This window comes from Daucus carota, chromosome 2 (assembly GCF_001625215.2).
Source record: "Daucus carota subsp. sativus chromosome 2, DH1 v3.0, whole genome shotgun sequence".
Classification (NCBI taxonomy): domain Eukaryota; kingdom Viridiplantae; phylum Streptophyta; class Magnoliopsida; order Apiales; family Apiaceae; genus Daucus; species Daucus carota.
In genome coordinates, this window is record NC_030382.2 from 31,787,943 (window position 1) to 31,802,401 (window position 14,459).

Below are 14,459 nucleotides of genomic sequence, written 5' to 3' on the forward strand. Positions count from 1 at the left end.
TGGATTGGTTAGTAGGTACATGAAAAATCCGAAGCAAGATTTTGAGATACATTAAAGCTGGTACACTTGATAATGGACTATTTTATCTTCATCCCCAATATTCAAAATTAGTTGGCTATTTAGGTGGAGATTTGGATGATTTGAAAAAGTATTTTAAGATTGCATTTTATATTGGTTAGATAACATTTTCGTGGTTATCAAAGAAACAACGATAAAATAACTTACATATGTCAGTGGTGTGCGTGTGTTAAGCTAAGTACTTAAACTATATTTTGCATGAGTTAAATCATACAAAGAAAGTACCGATTACTATTTCCATAAACAATAAATTCGATATTTCACTCGCGAAAATTTCAGTGTTACACCATCGTAAAAAACATATCAACATAAAATTTATTTTTTCTTCATGAACAAGCTAGGTGTATGATAAACACTAAAGCTGATGCACTTTAGAAAATGTAGGAAAACATAAAGATATTTTCATGAAGCCGTTCAAACGGGATGCATTTCAAAAAATTAAAACAAAGTTCGGATTGAAAAGATGGGTTTGAGATAGAGTTCCAATGCAATGTTATAAGTGGTGTCATTTTCATAATTTGAAATCAATGCTAAATATATCAATTCCAAAGGAGTTCTATACTTGGATGCCAATATGCATATATGTCACCTTGGTTCTAAATTTGAAACTAAGAATGCATTTATGCATCCATGCCATATCATCAACTAACTATAATTGGTATGTATAATGGTGAACTTTAAATAAAGTTTAGGAGAGAGGGACAAAAGTTACTTTGGAATTATTTGGATGCAAAATGCATCTAGTATTAGAGTTGAAGTTCTTCTTTAATTAGCAATAAAAAGTATTTTTTGATGTCAAATTATAACAATAGTTATAATTATCCATTGAACTTGCTCTTAGAAGTCCAATTATCCTATTGATTGAAATAGTAGCATATATGTCATATGTGCAGCGTGAAACACTAAAAACCAATATATTAAAATCCCGGATGAGTTGGAACTAAAGTAGAGTTCAATATTTTTGGGAAGCATGGAGTTATACATGTGAGACAGAGACTTTGTATACAGGCTCTAAAACTAAGGGGCTTTTTGTATTGAAGAAACAGAAGGTGTTTTTGGTTTTTTATTTTTCTTGACCCGTTTATATAAATAAGTAGAATGTTAGCTTCTTTCTCAGAGTTTTGCTTCTTTTCCAAATATTTTATTAACTAATCTACTTCTCGTTTTTAATCCACTTCTTTACTTTAAGTACCGAATCACTTCTTTTAAACTTGTTCAAACGGCCTCTAAATTTTATCTACATAAATAAATCAATCAACGGAGAAAGCTAAACACAGTTCGAAGAGCTAGAGCCGGTTTTACTAATGTTAATATTTTGATTTATGATTTAACGTGATTTGATAAATAAGTTCGAATTTTAAAATGTCTATTTGTATAATTTGGACTTATTAGTTTTCTATGAGTTATTAATAATGTAATAAAAAATAAAAGTGATCTATGAATAACTTATGACTTATGAGCAACTTTTAGAAACAAAAAATTCAAAAAATTAAGCGACTAATTAAAAAAGTACCTTAGACTAACTTACGACTATAAGTAACTGACTTATTTCTAATTTTAACTTCTGATTATAAATAACTGACTTATTTTTAACTTTAAATCGATTTTTGACTTATTTCATAAACAGACGTTATTCTTTAAAATAAAAATGATTTAAAATCTGATTTTAATCCTCTCCGGTCAAAATTCATGAAAATAAGATGGGCTACCATGGAAGAAGCTTAACGAAATAACTGGACTTTTAACTTGTACTCCGAAAATTATAAATTGCTTTGTTCTGAAACTGATGTATGACATGTGACTTTTAACTTGTACTCCGAAAATTATAAACGGATTTACAGTATTTCATATGAGAATGTGAGAAAAATAATTGAAATAAAACCAGAGCAGAAACTATGAGTCTTGTATTCATAACAGTTAACTTGTATTTTGAAATATATAAATAAATTTACTGTATTTCATACGAGAGTGTAACGAAAATAATTGAAACAATACAAGAACAGAAATCTAGTCTTGTATTGATATATAAAGGGTCTAGCCTCTATTATAAAAATTTGTTGCGCTCTTATTCACAAATATTACTGTGTTAGTTATAAAGTAATATCGCATTTCGAAACCAAACACAGTGCCACAACAAATCTGTTCCAACGAGAGCGAAGTGAAAATATAATCAGATAACACGAAAGAGCTTACAAGTTTACTTAGAGCTCTTGAAAACATATTAATTGCATGCATGCATCATAAGTTGATTTACACGCACGGACATAAGATCAGATTTTTACCAATCTTAATTTATTTGTAACCCTGTTGATAAACCGAACCAACTCAACCCCGAACATAGCACATGCATGTTTGATCAAGGTGCATAGCCACCATGTCCACCACCTTCTCCGCTTCCGGAACCACTTCCATAACCGGAAGCAGCTCCATGTTCACCTCCAGCTGCCCCGTATCCACCGCCGCCGCCACCCCCAGAACCTCCACCGCCGCCACCACCAGCTGCACCACCATGCCCTCCTGAACCACCACCTGCACCAGAACCTCCTCCAGTCCCATATCCACTTCCCCCGGCTCCTCCTGCACCGGAACCTCCGCCACCGCCACCACCATGACCTCCTCCACCACCGTATCCCCCAGCACCTCCATAACCAGCCCCCTCACCACCGCCTTCACCACCACCATAGCCACCACCATGGGCACCACCAGAACCGCCACCACCTCCACCACCACTTCCAGCACCACCTCCACCACCACCACCACCACCTTCTCTTCCACCTCCATATCCAGCACCGCCGCCTTCTCCAGCTCCCCTTCCAGATCCAGAACCATGATCACCTCCAGCACCGTAACCACCTCCTCCTCCTCCACCACTACCGCCACCGCCTCCACCACCACCACCAGAAGCCAGTTCATGATCCGTAGCACCTGAGTGGTATGATCCGTAGCCAGCACTCTGTTCATAAGAGAAGAGAGTTCTAGCAGCGGAACATATTCCTGAACATAACAATACCAGAAAAACTATAGTGGACCCTTTGTGAGTTGCCATTGAATTTAGACTCTGATATATGTAAAACCCTCTGTGAGCTACCTATTTATAATACATGCTAGGGTTTCAAAAGTTCAAATATTTTAATATATTTTCCATGTGCACCAACATATAGTCAGTGTATTTCTGTCTGCTTCGCATTACGCTCTGTATTTAAATTTCATATATTCATGCACTGTAATTAAGCTTTATACATCCTGCACAGAAAGATAGGTATTTCTTTTTTAAGGAAAAAGATAGGTATATAATTACATGTTATATTAAATATATCATGCGTTTGGATAATGTTAAAATAATTATACAAGATAAAATGAAATTGGAATGATACTTTTACTTTTGTGTTTGAATAGTTTTTATAAAAAATTTCAGTTTATGACAGAAAAATTTGGTATTTTTGTTCGAGTAGTAAATTTGAAAAATCATCATAATTTTCAACATCCGTTGCAAGTATTTAAACGTCGTAAGTTTCTGATTTACTACAAAATATTTTATCATTCACTCAAATAATAAGTTCAAAAAGCAGTCACAATCTTGAGCATTCGTCGCAATTGTACGGTAAAGTGTCGGAAGTTTAAGCTGGTTCACTATAATAATAGCTAAACTTATAAGACATAATTTGTTGTAAGATAGCTAATTTTACGACAAAAAATCTCGTCATATGTAACTAAGGACGGAACCTGTGATGGACATCCGTCGTAATTCTGAGGAAAATTATCGTATGTTTGAATTTATATTTTCTGATAGTTTAGAGAATGTACAGAGAGCTTAATATATAATATTTTTGCATTACAATATTACGATATCATTAGGATTAGAATAATATACTTTTCCTTTTTATATCTCTCAATCTATCAAAATTAAGCTACATTCAAACCTTGATTCGGTTACTGATAATTAGTTAGGTCAATCTGAGCGTAACGTCAGTTTCCTACACGGTCAGTTTCCTACACATGCTCTCCACTTCTTAAATTAATCATATAACTACATGTATAATGCTCGACTAAACTGGAAAGAAAGCTATTTAAATCTGTTGTATTGCCCACAGACCTAACTTTTTAACATACTACCTGGACAAGTGGAAAACATTTAAATTCAACCCCTTACATAATATATCATGCTTATCATATTAATTTAATATATATTTTGCATCTTAATATATTTACGGGGAGGGTGGAGAATAAATATTAGATCCAACCGTTCACCTATTCCTGGCTTATACTATTTAATATGTTAGTTTATAATTCATTCATATATATTTTAAAATATTATATTATTATTATATATAAATTATTTTGTAAATTAATTATATATTATGATATAATGATGTTTGAGCAAAATCTTGGTCAAATTGTTTTTGTGGAAGTAGAGAAATTTTAGTAATAATAAACGAATCCTTTACATCCAGGCCGTTCCAACCACACATAACGGTCAATTTTAAAAGTCCCCTCATTTATATACAAATGGTTTGGACACGGAGACCAAGAAAAAGTGTAAAAGATAGTAAGGTTAGAAGAAAAATGGGTAAAGTGGTGGGACGCATTTATATTTACTGATAGATTTGAGATAGTGGAGGAAAGTAGTGGGTGTAATAGTGTTTATATTATTATAGAAAGAAGATAGTAGAAGAAAGTATTAGGTGTAATAGTGTTTTATATTATTAAAAGTTACTAGTTTTGAAATGTGTAGAAATGTTGGGACATCCCAGAATGAAAACTGTATAGAATTGACTGGGACGGAGGGAGTATAAGATTAACAATTTTAAATCAAGTCCATCACATACCCGATAATGATTTGTTTGTACACTTGATAGTACTGCTTGTATTTATAAACCGAACTAGAGTCTCTGCGCTTCTCGATGGAATTAGGGTGTTATAAAATCCCTTAAATAAATTCTCTTTGGACTCTTGTCATTGTAGGTTAATACCACCCGTCTTCGTGACTCCACCTCTAGCAACTTAACTAATCAAACTTTTTAGAGTTGGCTCGAATATCATATGTGACATCCATGTCAAATCTTGAGTTTTTTCGAGAATCGGGTCAAGTCACAAATTCCGAATCTGAAAATAAGCCGAAATACACCTGCCCAACTACAAAAACTTGGGTAATCCACAAGCCAACCACATTCCCCCAAAAGATCATGATTTGTAGGTGCAATTGGCAGGATCAGGGTGTTACAAACTCCCTCACTCAAAAATCTGACGTCCCCTTCAGGCTGAAGCCCATTGGCCCAAATTGTACCTCTCTAGCCATTATGGGATAATACCGTCTGACTTCGTGTCCCCGTCTTTGGACTCTTGCCATTGATTTGACTAATTAAGCTTTTGAGAGTTGTCTCGAATTCCATATGTGACAACCCGAGTCAAATCCCGAGTTTTTTTTAAAAATTTGGTCAAGTCTGGAATTCCGAATCCGAAAATAAACCAAATTACACTTGCCCAACTACAACACTTGGTAATCCACAATCCTACCACATGCTCCCAAAAGATCATGATATGTTGATACAATTGGTAGTAGTACTTATGCTTATAAACTGATCTAAAGTCTCCACACTCCTCGATGTGGGACTAAGATGTTACATGATACACAGAGAGACCGTAGATGGTGAGATGGTGAGAGAGAGAGAGTATCGAGAAAGTGAGAAAGAAAGAGTATGTGTCGAGAGATATTGAAATTGGGAGGAATATAAAAAACCCTAAAGCAAGAGAAGTTTTGTTATAAAAAAAAGGGTAGAGTAGTTTGGCCTCGTTTTTTTTTTGACTTTTAAAATTTAATTTAGATAACGGTCGTTTTGATAATTAATGTCGTTAATGATATCTAACATCGCTTTTTAAATATATGATGTAAGAAAGGTCTTTAACATCGGTGGTTTTTGCAACCGAGACTAAATGGGTGATGTCTAATCTCGTAGTGTTACAGCCACAATCTGGCCGAATGGAGGGAGAACATTTTTTGCTCCATAATTATTAATTGCATCACTAATATATCAAAGTAAAATACGATCAAAATCATTTGTTGAGAGTTTAATATTAACTTATAAAATTTACATTAATCTGGCTTAGCAAACAAATTGGTGTTCCCAGTTCTCTCTCTTAACCCTATTTCTCTCCAGGCTCTCTCTTGTCGTAGTTGTTTGTGGTTTCCATCGATTTTCAACGGTGGAATGCCCCAAATCAGCTAATTACTTTATTTTATTCTTAACTTTTGAATAACACTTGTTCTCGGGGAATTTAGATCTAAAATTATCGGAGATTTCGCTCTTTTTTTCAAGCGGGTGGGTTTTCAATCCTATTTCTTTTATTTTTGTGGTTCTACTCCAGATCTATTCTCGAGAGAACTCTTAGATCTAAAACCAGCGAGGATTTCGTTGTCTTTCTTCTCTGTTTCAAGCGGGTGGATTGTCAATCCGATTTCTCTTGTTTTTGTAGTTCTGCTCCAAATCTAAGGTTTATTTGTCTATTATTTGGGTTTGATGTAGTCTCTCTTTGGTAAGAGTTAGGTTGTTTCTTCTCTTGGTGAGAGTTTTGGTTATTTCCGTCTTTTGTTTCTAAGAGTATGATTTTTGATTTAGTGATAAAAATTATTATGAGATTGCAATTATGGTCGATAGTTCAAATAAGATTAACTCCAACAGGCCGTGGAGATGTGTGTACTTGTAAAATCTCGTCTTCAACATATCACGTGATTCTATGAATAATGGATTGTTTATGTTTTATTTAAACTTGTTCTGTTTTATGTAAACTTGTTGGGCACTTAGTTGTCCGTACACCCCTGAATTCTTTTTCTAAATAATGAAGCATGAAAAGAGCGCATCAGGCGGGAAGTGAAAGCCAAGAACAAGGGTCTTGCACGATAAGGAAATGTTTGGCCGGCTTAAACGTTTGTCTTCTGAATTTATAAACCAGAAGTACTTATATATTTGTGTAAGAAGTTGAAAAATACTAGTTTTTATTTAATGACTTCTACTTCTTTATCAAACACTTTAATTATTTATAAGTTTTAACTTTTCTACTTATACTTTACTTCTTTATTTTAAGTAAGAAAACACATATAATAATATCTCTAATAACATGACCAATTGGAAAAGGTTTTTAAATAATATTTTTTTAGAATTAGCAGAGCAGAAATTACGAAAAATTTTTACAAACCCGGGGAAAATGTAAAAATTTCACCCACTGCAACTTGGGAAGGTTATATCTTATAGTAAGTGAAAGTGGTTTGATCCTGTGAGAAACAATTCACATATAAGAAAGTAAACATGTGATAAAAAAGAAAAGAAAGAATTAAAAGAACCACCTTTCTCAAAAAGCATCGATAAAAAGTTAATGCAATATAGTAATTGTATATATTTAAAAAAAAATCTGTAGTGCCTTTAAAAATCACATTTTAATCACATTTTAAGGCTTATCTGTAGATCCAACTTACATTAAAAATTAAAGGGATAATTTAGTGTATATACAAAATTAAACAAAATTATTATTAGCGCCAGAAGTATGAATTAAATACATGCAATTATATATTTTTTATATAAAGCAGCGCAGTTGTGAAGCTGGTATATAATTTTGTATTTGGGTGGTAATAAAATAAAATGGAATATAATGGTTAAATATGAATGAAAACTAATGACATAGAAAATATTAAAAATTGAATAAATATAAAACCATTTAATGAAATTGGGGAAAAACTAGTACAGAAAGAAGTGGAGCATTTCCCCCCAAACTGCAATGGGAATGCAATTTTTTTTTTTTTTGACAAACAAGGAGATTTTATTAATTCACCAAATCAGACAATAAAACATTCTTTAACACATATAGGGATAGAACACCTATCAAACACTCGAAATACGACACTCTAGCTAATTCATGAGCCGCCTATTAGCAGACCGTTTGATAAAGAACACGGCAATTGTGTTTATCTCATTCAACAAAGCTCGACACTCCTTTATAATCTGTCCAAAAGATCTCATCTGAACTTTACTCCTAATAGCCTGAACTGCAGCCAAGCAATCAGACTCTAGCTCTACTTGCCGCCATCCCTGCTCTTTGATCCAACTCAGCGCCTCTTTAATGGCCATGGCCTCTGCCGACTCAGCTGGAACCAGACCATCTCTAAGAACTGTTTTAGCATGTATCAACTCACCCATTGCGGGAATGCAATTTCTAATATAATATGTAATGATTAATGAATATGATGGAAGAAGAAGCGCAAATAAAAAACATTCACCCACAACATACTTCAAATTCCATTCTTCTATTTTCATTCATCCCAGCTAAAAAGAGCACAATAACACAGTATCATAGTTCAGAAATGAAGATTCAAGCATATATAATAACGCAACATCACAGTTCAGAAATGAAGATTCAAGAGCAAATTATAGAGAAAAGTTTCACCATGCATTCAGATTTACAAACAGAAGTCATCATAAATCTGATAATTGTTCAGAAAATCAAAATAGAAACCAAAATATCCCAGAAGAATTATTTGATAGAAAAGAAAATAAAAGCATGATTTCTTCAAGCTGCATATCCCTGGTTGCCTCTGGAACTACAATGCCAAACCAACTTCGGGCGCCTGCAAAATACCAGATGTTACAAACTTGCTGGCTTGTTAAAATGAAACATTCCTCAAATGGACAATATATAGTGTATGTGTGTGTGAGAGAGAGATAGGGGCTTGCCTGAAGCATTGGTGCATTAGAAAGCTGGGTGGCGGGGAACAAAAGGCCCTGCCTCAGCTGATATGGTGGCTTCACTGTCTGGAGAATTCGTCACAGTTCCAGTTCCATATCCAAAGCCATCAATCTCCATTCCAGTTCCAGGCAAGCTGTCCATCACGTTTCCCATACCCAGAAAATCCCTGGTATGCTTATCACAATACTCATCAGTTTGAACAGTACTCATTTGTGGTTGCACCACAGCACTCTTACTCGATTCACCAACAAACATCCCATCAGTCATCATCATTCCACCATAAGGAGCATTCACTTGATCACTTAAGTATGCCCCACCAACATTGTACATATCCTGAAAGCTGTTGCTACCACCTGCCCAACCACCATGCATTCCAGCTCCAATACCTCCCTCGTAGTTTCCAAACTTCATTGCACCAGAAAAGCCCCCCATACTCTTCATCATGCCGACACTGTTGGGATCAGCTGCAGTCAGTGCGCCCTTGTGGAGATACGCAGGGGCGGGAGCTTGAGGAAATGGGGGACTGTTCAGAACATTATAAGCAGAAGTCTCCACATTCATCAACATACCACTGAATGAGTTGTGGATGTTGAGATCCATGTCATTCGGAGCAGTGATCATGTTAGCACCACCATTGAAACCAGCACTAAACATGTTGGTTGGTGCAGGGTAGGCTGGAATGCCGTGAATCCCAGAAGAATCAGAGGCTATAGGAAAGCCTAGCTTTGTCCCCGGAAATGGACCAACAGGGAAATTTGGGGGCAGGGGCTGGAAAGCAGATCCAACCGGCACAAGAGACGCGAATTGCTGATGGTTGGCTTGAAACAATAAACCCTCAGCCGATCCCTGACTAACAGGGGCAGGGTTAGCAGCATTTGCAAGAACGCTAGAAGCAGCAGTGCTCAAGGGTGAGGGGTTTATGGTGTGCCTAGCCAGCTCTTGAGCGAGGACATCACAAAAGGAGCGGTGGGTGATAAAATTATCACGCCTGCAACAAAAAATCATATGAGTTTTACATCACAGTGCAAACACATAAACTACACCCTACTCTTCTTTATATGTCGCCGGTTACTATGAAAAATGTTGTAGTTAAAATATGATCAGATATATGTATGCAATATTTAAGGATGGCGATGACAATGAAACAATAGTTAAAGCTCAATTATAAAATTGTAATAAAAAATATGAGTCAAAATTATATTGATATTTGGATTAATTAATGATAAAATGAAAAAGAAATTAAAAACAAAAAAGATAAATATCACTATTATAAAATATTATAAATAAATTGAAATAAGAATTGTGTATCAACTTAAATTTACGCGTGCTTAGTAAGCATATATATATATATATATATATATATATATATATATTTGACCTAGATAACTAGAAGACAAGGCGGTGAGCTTTAAGATCAAAAGACACAACTCAATTACAAAGATTCAAAATAACACAAAAATAAGATATATACAATCCGTCTATTTTGTATATATATACGGACTATTATTCTATTAAATAAATGTAATCCACCTCAGTTCAACACACAAACACCTCAGTTCAACATATAACTGAAGAACAAAAATAAATTAAATTGCACACACAAACACTCTCAGTTCAACAGATCACAAGACAAAAAACAAATAATATTTTATCTACGTAAAATGAATTATGATTAACACCAATGAGCATGCAATCAAAAATTATATTTGTAAAATTAAAAGAAAGATTTGTGATATGATCATTACCTAGAGAAGGTAAATCCACACTCGCACTTATACTCCTTTGTTCTGCAGATCTTACTGTGCGCTTTCAGGTCACAAAGCACAGCATACCTCTTGTGACACCTACTGCAACGACAGAATTGTTTCTCACCGTGTTTGCGAGCAAAATGCTTCTTAATGCCGGTGAGATCTCCCGGAGCCTTTGATGGATCATGGTGGGGACATCCATTCTCAGGGCAGACGTATACCTTCTTCTGCACCTCCTGATTTGTGTTTTTATTTAGCTTCCAGGGCAGATTGTGCCCTCTCCTGTGCAATTGCAAGTTCTGTTTCCTTCGAAAGCCCTTGTCGCACAGCTCACATACAAAACGGTTTTTGGCCGTCAGAGATTCAGGAGAAAGCGCAACAACCTCAGCATCCGGATCTGTCATTTACATACATATATCACATAATTAACATCATATAAACAGATAAAACAGTTAAAAACCACGCCACATCTTATTCATTCCCTTTAAATTTACGGATAAGGGTTTCACACAAGCTAGAATACATCTGATTTATTTAATTTAGATGTATCATTAAAGACACAAACATAAAATTACACTAGCACACCCACACACACATATATCTGCGAGATTTTACTTGGATGTCCGGGACGGTTTCGGTTCCTTCTGGGAGAAGCAGCATCAGCACTCCCAAAAGAAGCCACATCAACACTCTGCTGATTCTCAAGCATAGATGCAGATGAAGCAGCCATTTTCCACAAAAGTTTTTGGAAACAAAATTAATTTGTATAGTTCCTGCAGCCAAACACACTCAGATGGAGAATGTTAACACATACCCCCTGGTATTTATAATAATACCTTGACTATAGGGCATGGTTGTGAGGTAGTAACATTTTAACCCTGGCCCCTCATTCAGCAGATAAAAAATCCCATGTATGGTATCTGGCCCCACTTATTTTTTTAAATTACAGATTTTACAAAGAATTGTAAGTGAATGTTTGTGGACCTGTTTGAGGGTGATATACAAAGTACATTTATTTAAAATATTTTCTTTTATCACAAGTTCTTGAAATATTTTGAGTGAAAAATAGGGAACCAAATAGAATTAGAGAAAGGTGGGGGTGGTGAGTACTCCTGGTAGTGCATACCAGCTTTGGCATATGTGGTCATGTGGGACCCACTGACAAATATTAGCAAATCCCATTTATGTCAATTTTTTTATATTAATTGTTTATGTTTCTGGATTTTTCCGCCCCGTCCGTTTCGCCCCGTAACTGTTCGAGAATGCAATAAGATTTGAGTGAAACATCTGCATTTTATTAACATATTAAATTTGCTAAAATCTTTGGGACATGAATATACAGTGTAAATGATATCTACAATAATCACTAGGGCTGTTAACGAATCGAGCCGAACCGAGTCGAGTTTTGACTGAACCGAGCTGAGCTTTAATTTTTTTCTGACAAGCCGAGCCGAGTCCAGCTTTTTTATCGAACAAAAATTGTGTTCAAGCTCGAACTCGTTAACTAACGAGCCGAACACGAGCTTGTTTGCGAACAAATACAAGTCAAAACTTCTACTTCACTATTAAAATAGCAAACCAATTAATACTATTATTTTCCGAAATTTTGGGCACATCACTAATATATATATATATATATATATATATATATATATATATATATATATATATATATATATATATATATATATATTATATAAAACCCCGAAAACATTACATATTTTCGAATTTTAACGAGGCGAACTCAAGCCGAACGAGCTCGAGCTGAGCTCGAGCCGAGCTCGAGACGAACATACTAAAAGCTCGGCTCGAGCTCGTTTACTTAACGAACAATTTTTTGTGTTTGAGCTCGAGCTCGTTAACTTAACGAGCCGAGCCGAACGAGCCCTTAACGAAGCGAGCTCGAGCTTGTTCGCGAATAGCTCGGTTCGTTAATTAAACAGCCCTAATTATTGTAAAATCGATTTTGAAAATGAAATTTTGGTTCAAATATTAAATGTTGTATTATTTGTATTTATAATATAAAGTTTAAATTTCATGAAGTCCAGTTTCAGGGAGTCTTTGGGGTCCATATATGTTCTTCAATTAAAATATAATTTTAAAATGTCATAATACATATTAGTTTTCGAATGATGTTTTACAAACATCACGGTTTTATTGAAAATATTACGAATCCCATACATTTTACGAGTAGAACATAGAAAAAAATATTATTCTATAAAACATGCTTAGTTTAGCAACATAGAACATACATATTGCACTCCAATCAAATAGACTTCGTGGACTCCAATCAAATGGCGGACTACATAGAACTTTACTCTTGTAATATATTATTAATGGCAAGCATTTAAAATTTTGATCATATATTATTTTTCTAATTTTACAATTCATAATTATTTTTTCTATTTTAACTAAAACACATTTAGGCGTTTGTTTTAATAAACATCTCTTGAATCTGTTTATTTATAATTTTTTTTAACAAATTTAATTATAAGAGAGTTATTTACCCCACAAAAATATATTAAATCGAAAATAATTTTAATGAGCCTATTTAATTAATCAAGAAATTACATATGTTCCAATATACATGTAGATTACAAATTAAATAATAAAATACTTACAATTAAATAAAAACAAATATTCCACCGACTATAGTTAGCTAGTAGTATTCTGTATATCAGCATTGTGAATATTGGAATATAGCTTATTAATATTTAGTTTTAACAAATTAAAATTTGTTTGAAATGTTTTAAACATTTTTCTTAAAATTAAATAAAATTAAAAAATATCATATATCGTCATAATTTATCAAATATATTTAAATTTATATATGAAAAGGATGAATAAATGTGATGCTCTGCAAACAATGAATTTCAGAGGTTTACGTAGTAGGTATTTATTGAAGCCCACTAACCTATGGACGCTTCATATATATCAATCGAGTATAATAATTTTAACGAATTTTTATCCATGAACTCCTGACGTCCTGCCCAAAAACAAAAACATAATTATATGGATCATCTATCTAATACATTTGGATAACATAAGTAAAAGTGATCACGGTAATAGACAAATGGCAGTAAAACTTATATTGTAACAGTACTAAAACTTATATTGGAACAGAGGTCACTGACACTGCCCAATCCTTTTGGATTTTTATGCATGGGTTGGGGTTGCCTCATTTTTAAAGAATAACTTGACTTTTATAAAAACAAAAATAAGTGAGTTAAAGAAATTAGACTCTTATTAAATAAGTAATTTAAAAAATTCTTATATATATATATGAAATATTTTGCCGAAAAAATTCTTAAAATTGTTAAAAAGTAATGTCAAACACACCCATATTACTAATTATATAATGACTTTTATTATTATTTATATGTTCTCTAGTTCTATATTAATTATCTAGATTTTTAGTTGAATTTTAATATCTTGCCTTTTATTTTATATAATGATTTTGTGAGCTTAATTAATTACATGCATGAATTTTAAAAATCTTGATTCTCGCAAGCTAATTTATTATTTATAGGTATATAAAAGAATAAATACTATATTACTTATTATATATAAAGTAACGTGTTTGATAATTAGTGATTAACATGAATTTAATATTTTGACTACCATATTGAGTTATTTATTTAGGAAAATCAATTTTTTGTCACTCAACTATTTTTTTCTTTAGAAACCCAAGATTGAACTAATGTTTTAATGGTTTTGATCACTAACATTACTTTTCTATTGAATTGTACCACAATCCGTCAAATTTGACCTATGACCATTAAATAAAGCGCCTAGGTGGACTGTCTCGCTGATGTGATGTGTCGTATACATATATTTATAAATAGGGAAGATCAATTTATCTGTCACTCAACTATTTTTTTATTTAGAAACCTACCACTG

General features: G+C 33.6%; 2 protein-coding genes across 2 annotated transcripts; both read right to left on the bottom strand.

Moving 5' to 3' along the window:
* Window positions 1-2,233: 2,233 nt before the first annotated feature.
* Window positions 2,234-3,157, bottom strand: LOC108207360 (glycine-rich cell wall structural protein 1.0). Its single transcript, XM_064087163.1, has one exon. It carries the CDS (start codon window positions 3,122-3,124, stop codon window positions 2,435-2,437), a length of 690 nt encoding a protein of 229 aa, XP_063943233.1. The 5' UTR covers window positions 3,125-3,157; the 3' UTR covers window positions 2,234-2,434.
* A 5,657-nt stretch (window positions 3,158-8,814) lies between these two features.
* LOC108207361 (protein indeterminate-domain 7-like) lies at window positions 8,815-11,289 on the bottom strand. Its single transcript, XM_017377811.1, has 3 exons — window positions 11,175-11,289; window positions 10,557-10,956; window positions 8,815-9,799 (listed from the first exon to the last, which is right to left on the bottom strand). The coding sequence occupies exons 1-3, from the start codon at window positions 11,287-11,289 to the stop codon at window positions 8,815-8,817; spliced, it is 1,500 nt and encodes a 499-aa protein (XP_017233300.1).
* Window positions 11,290-14,459: the final 3,170 nt, after the last annotated feature.

Coding starts and splice junctions, on each gene's coding strand:
- LOC108207360 (XM_064087163.1), bottom strand. CDS start 3,124: ATGGCAACTCACAAAGGGTCCACTATAGTTTTTCTGGTATTGTTATGT.
- LOC108207361 (XM_017377811.1), bottom strand. CDS start 11,289: ATGGCTGCTTCATCTGCATCTATGCTTGAGAATCAGCAGAGTGTTGAT. Junction 10,957..11,174: donor AAACCGTCCCGGACATCCAA/GTAAAATCTCGC, acceptor TGTAAATGACAG/ATCCGGATGCTGAGGTTGTT. Junction 9,800..10,556: donor TGTGGATTTACCTTCTCTAG/GTAATGATCATA, acceptor TTTTTGTTGCAG/GCGTGATAATTTTATCACCC.